The sequence below is a fragment of the Balaenoptera physalus genome (genome assembly GCF_965194825.1).
Source record: "Balaenoptera physalus genome assembly, chromosome: 14".
Taxonomy (NCBI): Eukaryota; Metazoa; Chordata; class Mammalia; order Artiodactyla; family Balaenopteridae; genus Balaenoptera; species Balaenoptera physalus.
In genome coordinates this window covers 25,095,686-25,111,250 of record NC_138893.1, presented here as the reverse complement: position 1 = coordinate 25,111,250, position 15,565 = coordinate 25,095,686, and the positions used below count along the sequence as shown (strand labels likewise).

The following is a 15,565-nucleotide window of genomic DNA, read 5'->3' as shown; positions in this document are numbered from 1 at the left end:
AGAATAACTTTGAAAATCATGTATCCAATAAGGGACTGGTATTAAAATATACAAAGAACTATTACAACTTAATAATCAAAAGACAACAACCCAATTTAAAAATGGGCAAAGGATCTGACAGACATTTCTCCAAAGAAGATATACAAATAGCCAAAGAAGCACATGAAAAGATGCTCAACATCATTAGTTATCAAGAAAATGCAAATCAAAACTACAAAGAGGTATTACCTCACATCCACTTAGAATAGTTACAATTTAGAAAGCAGATTAAGTGTTGGTGATGATGCAGAGAAACTGAAACCCTCATACACTGCCGGTGGCAATGTAAAATGCAGCAGCCACTTTGGAAAACAGCTTAGCAGTTAATCAAATGGTTAGAGAGTTACCATATGACCCAGAAATTCCACCACTAGGTATATACCCAAGAGAAATGAAAATATGTCCATACAAAAACTTGAACATGAATGTTCATAAAAGCATTATTTATAACAGCCAAAAAGCCAAATTGTACACTTTAAATACTTGTAGTTTGTTATACCCCAATAATGTTGTTAAAAAATAAATAAAAAGAAAGAAAAATGATAGGCAAAAAACCCTGTAATAGCCAATGAATTAATGTATCCTTCTATTTCATTTCTAAAGGACATCGACAAAGAATGGAAAGAAATTACAACACAGGAAATGGCCACTTATCCCTAGGAATCAAAAGCTGGAAAAAGGGATCTTGGATCAACTCAGATGAAACCAGAAAAAAATATCAATTCGACGTGAGCCCAGGCATCTCAGGCTCTGCCTAGAGAACTCGCTCTTCACAGAGCTTTTTTGGAAGGAGAGTCTTCAAGGAGATGAAAGGCTGAGTAGACATGAATCTTCAGGTGTTCTAGGCAGAAACTTCTGTTCTTAAAGGAATGGTGAGTGTGGTGGGCAGGGACTGAAAGGAGCCAGGCACTGGACGCCCCGAGTCACAGGGTCAACCTAAGCAAGAACCTCACGTCTCTTCTTCCAGAGCCTAGAACAGTTCCTGATATACAACAGATGCTCAAAAAACAGCTACCCAACGGAAATGATAAACACTACTGATATTTAACTGCTACACGTGTTACCACATTAGCTAACCTTACCATGATCAGGACACTAACAAGATTACAGGAGAGGGCTTCCCTGGTGGCGCAGTGGTTGAGAATCCGCCTGCCAATACAGGGGACACGGGTTCGAGCCCTGGTCTGGGAAGATCCCACATGCCACAGAGCAACTGGGCCCGTGAGCCACAATTACTGAGCCTGCGCGTCTGGAGCCTGTGCTCCGCAACAAGAGAGGCCGCAATAGTGAGAGGCCCACGCACCGCAATGAAGAGTGGCCCCCGCTTGCCGCAACTAGAGAAAGCCCTCGCACAGAAACGAAGACCCAACACAGCCAAAAATAAATAAATAAATAAAATTTTTTTAAAAAACAAACAAAAAAAAACACAGGCTCCGGAGGCAGACAGTGGGGTTTAAGACCTACTGCCACCACTTGCTAGCTGTGTACCCTTAGGCCAGTTGATTAACCTCTCTGTACCCGAGTTTCCTCATTGGTAATATGCGTATAATAACGGGTTGTGGTGAAACTGATAACCCACGTGGTAGCCACTCAAGGACTGGCAGTATCTGCCACACCTCTGCTAAATGTCTCTAAGACACACAACTCAGTGTGGCCTAACAGGAATTCCTCATCTTCTCCTGCGGTCACACGTCAATCTTTCCTCAATGACAGCACCACTGCATATCCGGGTGTCCAAGTCACAACGCTGGGAGTCACCTGGACTCCTCCCTTGATGTTTCCTTCCACATCCACTCCACCAGCAAGACCTGACTGTTCTTCCTCCAAATTACACAGCCAAGTCTGTGTACTGCCACCATCTCACTCCCCTCTGTCTGAACCTCTGTCGCCTCTCACGATCTATTTATTCCTGGCCTCCCCTCTGACCACTATCCCTTTCATTTCCCACAGAGCTGCTCTGTGGAAAGAGTTAGCTCTTTAAATGTCAGGATGATCGTGTCACTCCACTATTTACTTCCCACTGTCTGGAGGACAACACCCAGGGAGTGGTGAAGCCACGGACAAAAGGAAACTGGGTCCCTGGATGTCTTTGATTTGGGTATCACCAGTCCCATACTTATATTTACCGGCTCTGTGTTCCATGGCCCTGGGCTCACCTCCATACTGTAATGTACGGGAAAATCAAACTTCTATCCGGTTTGAGCCAATGTGGTTTGAAGTCCCTCTGTTGCAGAAGCTTAACCTATGCCCTGTAATATGGCACAAGGGAGTGCGGCGCCACTGTCACAGAACATAAGTGATACTGGCTCGTGGTCAGGCAGTGGATGGTGAGGAAACATGCTGCAGAGTAGAAAGCTCGTCACTCCTGCTATGCTGTGCAAAACATTTGAGAAAAACGTTGCCTGCGTTAACTCAGAAGGCACACCCCGTGCTTATGGAGCCCGTAGGTCCAGAAGAAGCAGACAAACAATTAAGAAGCTCGGTATGGTGGCAGATCCTTGCTGCTCTTAGAAGGAAATAAACGAGATGAAGTGAGAAACAGCAATTCGCAGGCAGAGGTGTTAGACAAGAGCGCAGCTCAGAGGCCCTGCCCTCCTGCTCCAATCCCACAGGACTTCTTCCAGTTCCCTAAAAGCCTACGCGCTTCCTACCCACACTGTTTCCCCTTCAAGCCTCACACAGACCCGATTACCCACCCACCCCAGCTTGATTAGGCCCCGGACCCCCCCTTACTGATCACCTCTTACCCTGCTCTCACAGCAAAGGACTGGCGTGTCTACTCACCCGGCACCCATACCACACCCAGCCCAGCGCCTGCACGTGGAGGCGTGACTTAGGAACAGCGGCGTGCAGAACGCGGGACACCCCCCTGACCTAGACATCGAGACCTTGCAGGGAGCCCCGCGCACATCTGAGGGACCCTACGTCTCCACTGCTCCTGAGCGCCCGGGTTCGCATCTCTGCGCAGGCGCGGCCTGAGGGGCGGCCCCGCCCACTACGCTCCGCCCCAGCAAGTGAGCGTGACCCACTCCCGCCGGGCCTCCTCCCAGGCACGGCGCCAGGAGACTCGAGGCCCAGTGGGGGCCCGCTGAGAGCCGCCACCTTCCCGTTCCTAAGGCCCAGGCCCCGGGGGACTCACCGCGTCCCCCAGAACCTGCAGCTCCTCTGGCCTCCGCCGTCGCCACCGGCCCAGCGCCAGGGGGTCCATACGGGCCCAGGCCCGAGTCCGCCCAGCCTCTCATCCCCACAGGCTGCAAGGTGCCGCTGCCGGCCCACGCCGCCGCGACCACGCCCTCTTCGCCCACGTGTCCCGAGGGAGCCAATGAGGGGTTGGGGGCGGGGCGCCGCAAGGAACCCTTGAGACCCGGCGGGCCCAGGCGGCAGGCAGGAGTAGCGGAGGCCAGAGCCTTGAGGAGACGAGGGTAAGTTTGCCTCAGGTCATTGATTTGGGAAGAGGGCTGGCCGTCACTTCTCCGATCACTGAGTCGGCCGTGGGGCTCCAAAGAACCTACTCTTAGGGTTTCGCCACGATTCGACTACAGACCCTGGACCGGCTGGAGGAGCTCCCGCCTCCTTTCTTGTGATTGGTCTCCGAGCCCCGTCTGCGGCCGTCTTCCTGTGGCTGGTTGGCTGATAGAAGGCGCAGCGGGCCTTATCAGCATCGGAGAAGCTCTGGCGTCTCTGGGAGATGTAGTCTCGGGGATGCAGTTTCAACTTCCGGGCGGGAGCGGGCCCCGGGCTGCTGCGCGGCCGCGCAGTGGCCTCATGCCGGGTTTGCTCGGTGCACGGTAACCTCTCGTCTGGAGGCCCCGGGAGCACCCCGCTTCTCCGAGACTGCAGGCCGGGGCCTTTGGGCTGTGCGGAAGGGGAAGCCGAGGCCTTGCTGTCCGCGCCGTCGTGGGGTGGGATTCTCTCTGTGCGCAGTCCCCAAACCGTGGGCATCGCACCCCCGACCCAGCGCTGTGCCGAGCTGCACTGCCCTCATCTCAGGGAGCCGAGGGTCAGGAGTCAGCCAACCTGTCCAGGCTGGAGCGTGCTCAGGCTCGGCCGGCCCCCGCACCCCACCGCGGAGCCCCCGCCGGCTTCTGCACCAAAGCGCCGAGCCCGAGATCCTTTCTGGTTAACTAAAATTGGTATAAGCCAGTCCTTTGACAGTGATTGGCTAGTGGGTCTGTTAGGGGCGTGGCTGGCTCTGGGACAGATGTTTCTTACTGTTTAAAAAGGGGGCTGGATGGTTGGGGGCTTAGTTCTTTCCTGCTGTTGTTGCCAGTGGAAGCTCCCTGGAGCTGCTGCAGCCTTCTTATCACCATGAGGGCAGCTGGTTGGAAACTTAGTGAAAAGTCGGAAGGCATCCAGGCTCTAACAATGTGAGCTTCTGAACCAACCCCAAACCAGCTGACCACCAATCTCCAGACGTCTTATCTTGTCTCTGTTATTTGAGTCACTGTAAATTTACCATTTTGCTGCAGTTGTAGGCGTATTTTGTCACAAAGACTTGTCCTTACCCGTTGTGGTGAAAAGCATGAATCCCTACTCAGTTGGGCTACTTTCTGCAGGATATTCAGCAAATTAAGTAGCTAATTACGTCAGTTTTCTCATTTATAAAAGATGATGACTTTTCTGGTATTGGGAGGATTAAATATAAAGTGCTTAGAACAATGCCTGACACAAACTAAGTACCCAATCCTACTACTAGTACTTCTAGGACTACTAGTTAATCCTGTATCAAAAACCCTTGGGACTTTCCAGTTACAAGGTGATTAAGTTCTGGGCATGTAATATACAGCATGGTGATTATACTTAACAATCCTGTTTTCTTTATATATTTGAAAGATGCTCAGAGAGTAGATTTTAAAAGTTCTCACACAACACACACACACACAAAATGTAACTATGTGAGGTGATGGATGTGTTAACTTACCTGATTGTAGTAATCATTTTGCAGTATATACATATATCAGATCATTACATTGTACACAGTAAACTTACACGACAAATGTCAGTTATAGCTCAATAAAGATGGGGGCGGGGGACCTTGGGGCCAGATGTTGTTTTGGAATTCAAAATTATTTGGATTCTGTGTTAAAGGGCAGTATGCATACTGCATGAAACACCTTCAGTGGGGTCTGGAACAGCATATGATCAAAGACATTATTTCTGCAGCAAAAATGTGTGAATATTCACAAATATTAACCTGAAGTGGGATATATAAAGGCTATAGTCTTATGTTAGTTCCAATGAGTTTGCTCCAAACTTAGGGGGAAACTTCTAAGTTTTAGAACTTTTTGCATTTCAGAATTGAAAATAAAGTACTATTGTGGACCTGTATTACTACCTCTACTTTAAAAACTTTGCATGTATGCGTCTTGCAGTTGAGATTAAATGACCTGCTTTGTCGTCCAGTTCCAAGTTCACTGTTCTTTGCACCTAGGGCTGCTTTTTCAGATGCTTGAGCCAACCATTGGGTAATGGGGGTACAAACGCTTAGTCCCTGAAGTAGTGACAGATGGTCTCCTTGACGAAACTCTACTCAGGTTCCTCTGAAATCTCTTATCAACTAGGCTCTGACCTTTGGGCGCCCGTGTTCATCCCTGCATTTTCCAGTTTCAGCAAGAATCTTGCCAAGTCAGCTTAGCCAGAAGCCCCCACCCTTGATATCTGATCACCCTTGGTGTCTGATTGGGCTCCTCATCCTCCATCATCCCCCAGGGGGTGTCTGATCATGGTGGCCTGCTTTCAGCAAGAATGCTGCTAGGTTAGTTTAGCTAGAATCTCCCCTTACCCCTGATGTTTCCTCGTAGAAATTTTCCATCCACTGACCACATTCCCCCACCCCGCCATGCTCCTTGGCTATAAATTCCCACTTTCCCTTGTATTTAGAGTTGAGCCCAATCTCTCTACACTCCTGCAAAAGCCCATTTCAGTAGTCCCTATACCTGTCACAATGGTCCCCCTGAATAAAGTCTGCCTTATCATTCTTTAACAAGTGTCATGATTACTTTTTTCTTTAACACAATTGGTATATTTAGAAGGACGCAGTTTAGCTTATCACACGATTTACCAAACATCAGTCATTTGGGTACCAACCACAAGATGTATACTAAACCTCTCCTATTATTTACCTAGTATATTTAAATTCTTAGTATCTTAAAATTTAAGACTTTAAAAATAATACAAGATATCTATAAAGTGATAGTTTAAAGGACTTGTTATTCTAATATGTTAAATACATTAACAAGAAAACAGGAGAAAGCTTCATGACATTGGATTCTTGCATATGATGCCAAAAACACAGTCAACAAAAGAAAAATTAGATAAACTGAACTATATAAAAATGTAAAACCTTTGTGCATCAAAGGACACTATTAACAGTGAAAGGCAACCCAAGAAATGGAGTAAATACTTGCAAATTATGTATCTGATAAGGAGTTAACATCCAGAACACATAAAGAACACCTACAGGGGCTTCCCTGGAGACGCAGTGGATAAGAATTTGCCTGCCAGGGGACACGGGTTTGATCCCTGGTCTGGGAAGATCCCACATGCCGCGGAGCAACTAAGCCCATGCACCGCAACTACTGACGCCCACGCGCCTGGAGCCTGTGCTCTGCAACAAAAGAAGCCACCGCAATGAGAAGCCCACGCAGCGCAACGAAGAATAGCCCCCACTCGCCACAGCTAGAGAAAGCCCATGTGCAGCAGCGAAGACCCAGCACAGCCAAAAATAGATAAATAAAATTTTTTTTAATTTAAAAAAAAAGAACACCTACAACTCAACAACACAAAACAAACAACTTGTTTAAAAAACAAAGGACTGGAATAGATGTTTCTCCAAAGATGACAAACAAGTGGCCATGAAAAGATGCCCAACGTCACTAATCATTAGGGAAATGCAAATCAGAACCAAATGAGAGAGACTTCTCTGGTGGTGCAGTGGTTAGGAATCTGCCTGCCAATGCAGGGGACACAGGTTCAAGCCCTGGTCCGGGAAGATCCCACATGCTGCAGAGCAACTAAGCCTGCGAGCCACAACTACTGAAGCCTGCGTGCCTAGAGCCTGTGCTCCGCAACAAGAGAAGCCATCGAAATGAGAAGCCTGCGCACTGCAACGAAGAGTAGCCCCTGCTCACCGCAACTAGAGAAAGCCTGTGTGCAGCAACAAAGACCCAATGCAGCCAAAAATAAAAATAAATTAATTAATTTTTAAAATTCTTTAAAAACCAAATGAAATGTCTCTTCATATCCATTAGGACAGCAGTCCCCAACTTTTTTGGCACCAGGGACCAGTTTCGTGGAAGATAATTTTTCCATGAACCAGGGAGGTGGGGGATGGTTTTGGGATGATTCAAGCACATTACATTTATTGTGCACTTTATTTCTATTATTATTACATTGTAATATATAATGAAATAATTATACAACTCACCATAATGCAGAATCAGTGGAAACCCTTAGCTTGTTGTCCTGCAATTAGATGGTCCCATCTGGGGGTGATGGGAGACAGTGACACCCGACGTGTGTTGCTTATATCCAGTCTACTCCGTAAGATGCAGCTTAATTTTCACTTGCCACTCACTGATAGGGTTTTGATATGAGTCTACAAGCAGTTGATTCATTATGGTCTCTGTGCAGTCAAACCTCTCTGCTAATGATAATCTGGATTTGCAGCCACTCCCCAGCGCTAGCGTCACTGCCTCAGCTCCACCTCAGATCGTCAGGCATTAGATTCTCATAAGGAGCGTGCAACCTAGATCCCTTGCATTTGCAGTTCACAGCAGGGTTCGAGCGCCTACTCTTATGAGAATCTAATGCTGCTGCTGATCTGACAAAAGGTGGAGTTGAGGAGGTAATGCAAGTGATGGGGAGCGGCTGTAAATACAGATGAAGCTTCACTCACTTGCCCGCCACTCACCTCATGCTGTGCGGCCCGGTTCCTAACAGGCCACGGACCAGCACCGGTCCATGACCTGGGGATTGGGGACCCCTGCATTAGGAGGGCTATTATAAAACAAACATACAAGTGTTGGCTAGGATGCGGGGGAACTGGGACCCCTGTTCGAGGGGAGAAGGCGAGAAGGTAAAATGGTGCAGCCACTATTAAAAACTGTATGGTATTTCCTCAAAAAGTTAAACATAAAATTATCATATGATCCTGCAATTCCACTTTTGAGTATACACACTAAATAATGGAAAGAAGGGATTTGAACACCTATGTTCATAGCAGTACTATTCACAATGGCCAAAAGGTGGAAACAATCCAAGTGACCATAGATGGGTGAATGGATAAGCAAAATGCGGTCCGTCCATACAATGGAATATTATTCAGTCTCTAAAAGAAAGGAAATTCTGACACAGGTTATAACATGGACGAACCCTGAGGACATTATGCGAAATGAAATAAGCAGGTCACAAAAGGACAAGTACAATACAATTCCACTTCTACGAAATAGCGGAGTAGTCAGACACAAAGACAGACAGCAGCAGGGTGGTTCCTGGGGGCTGGGGGAGGGGAATGAACAGTTGGTGTTTAATGGGGGCAGAGTTTCAGTTTAGGAAGATGAAAAGAGTTCTGGACACCGGTGGTGGTGATGGTTGCACAACAATGTGACTGCTTGATGCCACTGAACTGTACAGTTAAAAATGATTAAAATGGTCATGTGTATTTTAACACAATAAAAATAAATAAAAGTTAACTATTAAAAGAAAAGTTGTTTCTCTCTGCACCACTTCCAGTCACCTTGCACACCACCTACAGGGAAAGCGGCTCTCAGAGGAAGGTACCTGAGTTCCGATTCCACCTGGCCAATTTCCAGCTCCTGGGCAAGCTGCTTTGACTTCTCAGCTTTAAATATATATATAAACGGTGCCTCCTAGAGTGGAGTGCTCCGAGCTTACAGTGAGACGCTGTCTGTACCGTGCCCAGCGTGATGCGTGGTACTTGGCAAGCTCGCAGTTCACTGCAGCTGGAATGAGGAATCTCTAGTCTTTCCCAGCCGAGCACTGGACCGACCATTCGGAGTCCAGGAAGTTTGTGGAGAGTTTTTGTTTGCTTAACTAGTGAGGTGTGCTGGGGGGAGTGTTCATTCCTGAGCCTCAGTTTCCTCATCTGTAAAATAGGAATAAAGCCTTCCAGGGAAGTCAGAGCTTCATGGAGTAGCTGGGGGTTGTCTTTAACAACATGCTCAGCTCAGCTTCCCTAAGAGGGGTTGTGCGCATGTGTCTTGTGTGTCTGTGTGTCTGTGTATGTGTGGTGGTGGGGGGGCCAGAAACACTTTTGATTCAACTGTTGCAAAGTCATTACTTCTACTCTTCCATTGACTTAACCTTCCTCCTTTAAATCTTTAATGACCTCTCTAAAAAATGACTACCTCTGCTTATCTTGTTGGCATGTAACAGAGAATATATACAGTGTATCTATATACATGTATATCTCCAGAAACAGATAGCCTGGCACATAATTGTTTAATAAATGCTCTTTCCCTTCCTTCTTGCCCTCTTATTTTAAAAAAATTCCCAGAACTACTTTGGGCACTAGAATAGGTTATTTTCTTCCTTTGAAATTCACAATTTCTTTAGACATTAAATGACAATATCGGTTATCTTCTTTGCCTGGAAACACTTCTCCCTAAACTGCAACAGCTGTCTTTCTTGTTTTTCAGAGGCCGAGGGAACCGTCCCTCCAGAGAAAAGCCGAGCCCACCCCGCCCCCACCCCATCTGCCTGATTCCGGTCCTTCTGGGCACTCATGCCTGGATGGTGGGAGGCTTTCTTTTTGTATCCATTGATGTTCCATATCCCCTCCAGGAGGGCTCTTCTCCACTGGGCAGATCCAGACCTGCAGTCGGCACTCAGGAAATAACCATACACTGGGCGTTAACAGACTTTAGTGGTCAATTTTGCACCATTGATTTCACTTCATCCTTACAGCAACACAGCAGGGCCCGGGCTGTCTTCATGTTCAGATAAAGGAACAGAGAAACGTCAGGCTCAGAGATGTTGCCTAAGGTGCCCAGGGCTGCAAAAGGTTGAAGGGCGGACCTGAATTCAGACACAACTCTGTCTGGATTTCTTACCCTTCTGCTGGCCTTGCCTTTGGTTCCGGTGGAAAGCCTCCTTGTTAAGCTGCAAACCCCGTGAGTTTGATCAAACAAACAAACAACAACAGTTCAACAAACAAAACAGCTCTGCTAGTTGCCCCAGGGGCCTTAATTTCACCACACAATTTTCCAGACGCTGCTGGCAGGTAGAGTCCCAGTTGGCTTCCTCAAGGTGAGCCTCTGCTGCACCCAGACATGAATAATCTTTATTCTGATCACCCACCTTTGCATTCGAAGTGGTTCATGCACGGGAGTGTGTGGCCAAGGGCTTCTTCTCTTAAGAATCTGTGTCCCCAGCGCCCAGCACAGGCGGGACCCAGCGTGAGTACTCAGAGCTAGGCCGATGAATGAATGAGTTCAGCAGAGGTAGCTGTGTGGCGTCAGCTCCAGCCACAGCCCAGGGAGGCCTCAAGACAGGTGCCCCTGCCCTCCTGGCCCCTCTGGGCTGTTTTTAGCTAAAGACATCTAACATCTCTGGGATGTTAAATGGGACAAGGAAAAAATGAGAGTGCACAAGCCATCCACTACTCCACCTCTTGTCTCGGTGACTACGTCTTATGTTTCTGTGCCACAATCAAAGTGTTACTAAAGAGTGGCTGGTCAGGATGCCTACAGGTCCCCACGCTCTGCCTGCATCTTCTGCCTTGGTCTTCAGCTCAACAGTACACAGGTGACTTGAGGGCCCACGCGCCGTGGACAGCTGCTCCATCCCAAGAGGGGTAATCTGAAGGATGCCTGTCTCTCTGGAAAGTCAGCCCATGTTCATCTTCCTAAGGGTCATGGTTTTGTTCCCATGTCATTTTAGCTCAGGTTATTATTTTTTTTACGGCAAGACTCAGTATAAGATTTTTCTAAATGCAATCCTTATAATGATCCAGGAATATTTCATTAAGGCAAATAATAATAACAATAATAATAACCCATCATTTTCAACTTTCAAAGTAATATCTCTACATGGAGACCTTTGTGATCTGAGCCATTTCCCTACATTATTTCCTGACATTGTAAATACGCTCTTCAGGGATGATCAAAAATAGATAATTATTTGAAAGACTTTATGACCAGTGCAAATTAGAGATTTGTATGATACTGTATAACACATGTGCACCCATCCATCCCATAATGGAACTGTAAACACTTGCTTTATACCGTAGGCAAGGATTTTATAGTCTGCCGTTTTGCATTTTCTACATAGGTGCTGTAGAAAAACTGAAATATTACTAAACCACAAGTGTGCCTTCTAAAAGCAATAGCTTTAGGTTCGAACAGAAAGTATTAATTGTATCTCATTTTAACTTACCCCTGCTTCTAATCGCTGGGTATTGATTGTTAAATGCCAGACACCAGTGTACTTTCTATGGTACACTATGTTTCGACAATAGATTAAAATTTTAGCATGATGTTTTATATTTCATCCTAAGATTTTTTTATTTGCAAGTGTATGAAGTCACACTGGCTATGTTTGAGAATCCATTTTTGGCATGTATTTTCATATGAATTATAGGGTGTTTTTGCCTCTCAGCTCTCACACCGTAGTAAGGAGAAACCCCCAGGATGTGGAAATATGACTGAGGCCGCATTAGTATGTGGGTTGGAAATAATGATTATAAATGACTCGGTAGGTAGAGAAAATAAGGGGAGAAGACTTACTGGGGAGAAGTAGAAAAGCTTGCTCTCTTTATGCGCAGCTGGAAGAAGGCACCGTGAAAGATATATTACTAGTCACCTTCTTTTTATTTCTAAGGGGTTTTTATTAACCCCTTTTTATCTATCAAAATAAATTGATTGCCAGCAGATGCCATATTTTCTATTTGAAATTATAAAACAAAAGCAAAGGCACACAAACTCACATACTGCATCTTCCGGTAAATAAGAGACAAACCCCTCCAAAGAGGTTACTAAGTAGTGTTAAAGATTTTTATAGCCATCCCTTAAAACAGAACATTTCATTTAAGGATCTGAGTAGGCCTTGGGATCCTTCAGAATTTGGCTCCCCCCTGCTGTGTTAGTGGACAGGAATTCCAGAACACTGTTAGTAATATTTATGTCCCATCATAAAAGGACATATATCTGTAGGGTAAATACAGTTATGCCCGATAATAACTCTGTCCTGGGTAAGGAATGATATAATAACCTGATTCAATGGGAGAAAAAAAACAGGGCCCAGAATCCATGTGAAGTGTATCCAGTCATTTCTAGCTGTGATGCAGTGACAGAGAACATGCGGAAACCAGAAAAGCAACATTTCATCCAAATGGGCGAGAGCATCTTCCTGGTCCTCACCCGTTGGGGAGAAAGGCCTGAGAGTTTGGGACAATAGGAATAAAACACAGCAGATTAGGAGCTGGGGCCTCCCATGCAGAGGGGCTTGGGGGGTGTGAGGGTAGCAGGCTGCGACTGAAGACCTACCTGAGGCCCCAGGAGCTTTGCCTCTTCCATCTCAGCCCTCAGGGCAGCTGCAGCCTGACCTCTGACGGCTCAGTGCCTGGCAGAGCTGGTGTGTCGTGTCCGTGCAGAATCGGCCAGACGTGCTGCATTCTCCTTCAGGTCCATGCCACAAAGGGTTACCCAGTTTAAGGTCCCCCACTTCTGCCTCTTATCATAGGAAGGAGACTTTCCCCCCTGTATCTCCTGTTATTCATTTCTTAGTTCAACAGATATGAACTGAGAAAAGAATGTATGTCATAGCTGGAAGGTCTAAAGGTCATGTTGGCATCGACATTTTTACATGAGATATTTGTTCTGATTAAAATAGCGAAGTGTATTTCATACACATGAGCAAATAATAGATACTAACTTAAACTTAGGCTAATAATGGAGTCACCACCAAGTTTTTGCTTTACTCTGGTGAAGAGACACAACCGTGGAGGTTTACCTACTTTATCAAGAGAACATGAAAGACTGACCCATTTATTTTATATATGTACTACAGGGCAATAGCGCCTACGCATCATTTAAAAATCAGTGGTTTGCTTTTATCCTTCCTTGTTTGTTTGGTTCTAAACGAAAGAATGTAAAGTTGGCAATTTTTTTTAAAGAAAAATCATCCCAGCCATTGAAATCCAGGCTGGGCAAGCCAGTTTGGAGACCATGGGAACTGGGAATGCTTTTGGAATTTGAAGCAAATCCAAACCTGTTCACATCACCCAGTGTTACTTTATTATTTCACCACCTTCCTGGACTTGCCCCTGAGCTTCACTGAGAGCAGCTGCTGCCACACTGTGGGGCAGGGGGCTTGCACAATTGCCTGAGTGGGAGAGCACCAGCATCCCTGCCCCGTCCTGCCCGCTGGACCCCAGCGGGGGCCACTGTGCCGGCCAAGGCTCACACAGCCCAGGCTGGACAGCTCTGGAAGGGGTCCAAGAATATAGACTTTAGGTGATTAAAAAAAAAAAAAAATCGTGTTCCTTTGCCCTACACCTGGGAAAATGTCACCACTACCTTTTAGATGCTAGAGAGGCCGGGAAGGAAGCTGTTATAGGTGTGGCCGACTTTTGAGGCATTTTATCAAACAAAAGACTATGGTGGTTATAGATTTAACTAAAGTTCAACCAATTAGCTCTCCAGGTTGGGATGGCTTCTGCCTCATGTGAGAGAACCACTGATTGGCCATGGCTTGCCCCCCAGAAATATTAGGGTGTATTCTTTAAGGGATGTGTGTTCTCAGCACACCCTTCCACAGGTAGGAAGGGCCAGCTCTGCTCACGGTGCTCCCTGGACACTCCAGACATCCACTCTGTGAGGTGACATCTCCAGGCAAAAGCAGCCTATGAAAGTGCCAAGGTCAGCGGGACAGAGGGCCTGTGAACTCAAGCGTAGGTGGAAGCATTCTCTTCGAGACGTGACATCTTGGAGACACACGGCCCAAAGGAGCTTGCCTGGTTAGAACTTCTTAGTTCTCTTAAGAATTACCTCTCATTTTACAAGTGATCTTGTTCGTGACACCAAGGCAAACTCATCTGTATCCTTAGTTTCTCAAATTTGAAACAAGAATTACAAATAGGAGCAGAAAATTGACTCCAAATGGACCTGGAGAATGAATACACAGACACACACGCACACACACACACACAACACTGTTTATATGTAAACCGTTTGACTCAAGACAACACACAGCTGCATACAGACATGCACAGTGACTGTGTACGCTCATGACCGACAAAGTGCCATGGACTCTTCATCTGGGTGACCACATGGAAAACTGAAACTTCAGGGAGGCAAAGATGCATGTGGCAGCGCATGTGTAAGTTTCTCCTTCTCTCTCTCTGCACGTGACCCTTCCCTCCAACCCCATACTAGCGGCTTTCATATGTACAGCACAGACTTGGTACATCTTATAGGACCTCAGGTACACTGCCAATCGAACTGAGAAGGCAGGAGAAGGTGTTAAAATTTGGCAAGTCAGGGTAAAGCATGTTTTTGGTGGATCAGTAGAACCTCTATAGATAGAGCATTAGTTTGTGTTAGTTCTGAATTGTGACGTCTCCAGGTTGAATAAAGAAACCACTCAACAAAGGATGCTCCTTCCCCAGCCTGAAGAAGCGGCTGGTGCCACCTACAGCCTGGAAACTGGCTCTACAATCCTCACCTGCCGCCCTGGCTGGTCTTCCGTGGAAGAGAGATTAGAATGGATGCAGGGGATGGAAAATGGGCAGTCAACTCTCAAGAGGAATTTTCCCTGATAAAGTGTCAACAACTAGAAACGTGTTTAAAAATTATTTTGACTAAAGAGCTTTTGAAGATTGTAGCAATTAGATCAAGATTTGTGAACTACATTTCCTATAAATATATTTCTTCTAGAGAGCACCTTATGGGATGTGGTCACATATATATTTTTTGGCCTGTAGCAACCCCAAAACGTTCAACTCAGTGCTATATTAGGTTAGTGGGTACACGCTTATCCACATTGTCTTATTTTAGGGGAAAAGAGATTACTGTGAAACCATCAGATAACACACGCTTCTGAAAAGAAATGAAATGTATTTTTATCGGTGGAGCTAAAATGAAGTATGTCTTGAAATCTGTTTTACAAATAAGCTTGTTCATAAATTGTCCATTCACTGCTTTGAAATCTTTTTTCACATTTGAGGAGCTGTCAGAGGTCCCTAATAAATATGAGTCTTATTTAGTTTACTGGATATGTAATTCTTCTTTTCTTTGAAAATAATTATTTTTCAAGCAAGTGCAGCAAAAATACAACAAATAAAAATCTCGCTATGGCAGCATAAACAACCTTTATAGCCAGCATATACATAGAGTTCTTCCAATAATAGCAGTTTCTGCTAAGGAAGGGAACAAAAAATTGGCCAGACTTTGCCAAGATCAAGTGCGGGGCTCCTAAGGGTTGACAGAGGAAACATCACAGCCCATTCCCACTTCCCTATCCCAGACTAGTTCTTGGTTATCAGGGTGGCATTTGTAGCATCCCG

At 45.9% G+C, this 15,565-nt stretch overlaps 1 protein-coding gene and 1 long non-coding RNA gene across 5 annotated transcripts in view; one reads left to right on the top strand and one right to left on the bottom strand.

Moving 5' to 3' along the window:
* The window catches only part of LOC309642156 (uncharacterized protein C10orf143), a 40,091-nt gene extending 36,771 nt beyond the window's left edge, over positions 1-3,320 (bottom strand). For all 4 annotated transcript variants that reach the window (XR_014253007.1, XM_082423247.1, XM_082423246.1 and 1 more), the window contains exon 1: positions 3,179-3,320. Coding sequence is in view for 3 of the 4 variants with exons in the window: in XM_082423247.1 (XP_082279373.1) it covers positions 3,179-3,247 (69 nt within the window). In the remaining variant the exon portion in view is untranslated. The remainder of the gene's footprint in view (positions 1-3,178) is intronic.
* A 53-nt stretch (positions 3,321-3,373) lies between these two features.
* On the top strand, positions 3,374-15,267 carry LOC309642163. Its single transcript, XR_014253015.1, has 2 exons — positions 3,374-3,461; positions 14,626-15,267. It is a non-coding gene; the product is annotated as an uncharacterized lncRNA (long non-coding RNA).
* The last annotated feature ends 298 nt before the right edge of the window (positions 15,268-15,565 follow it).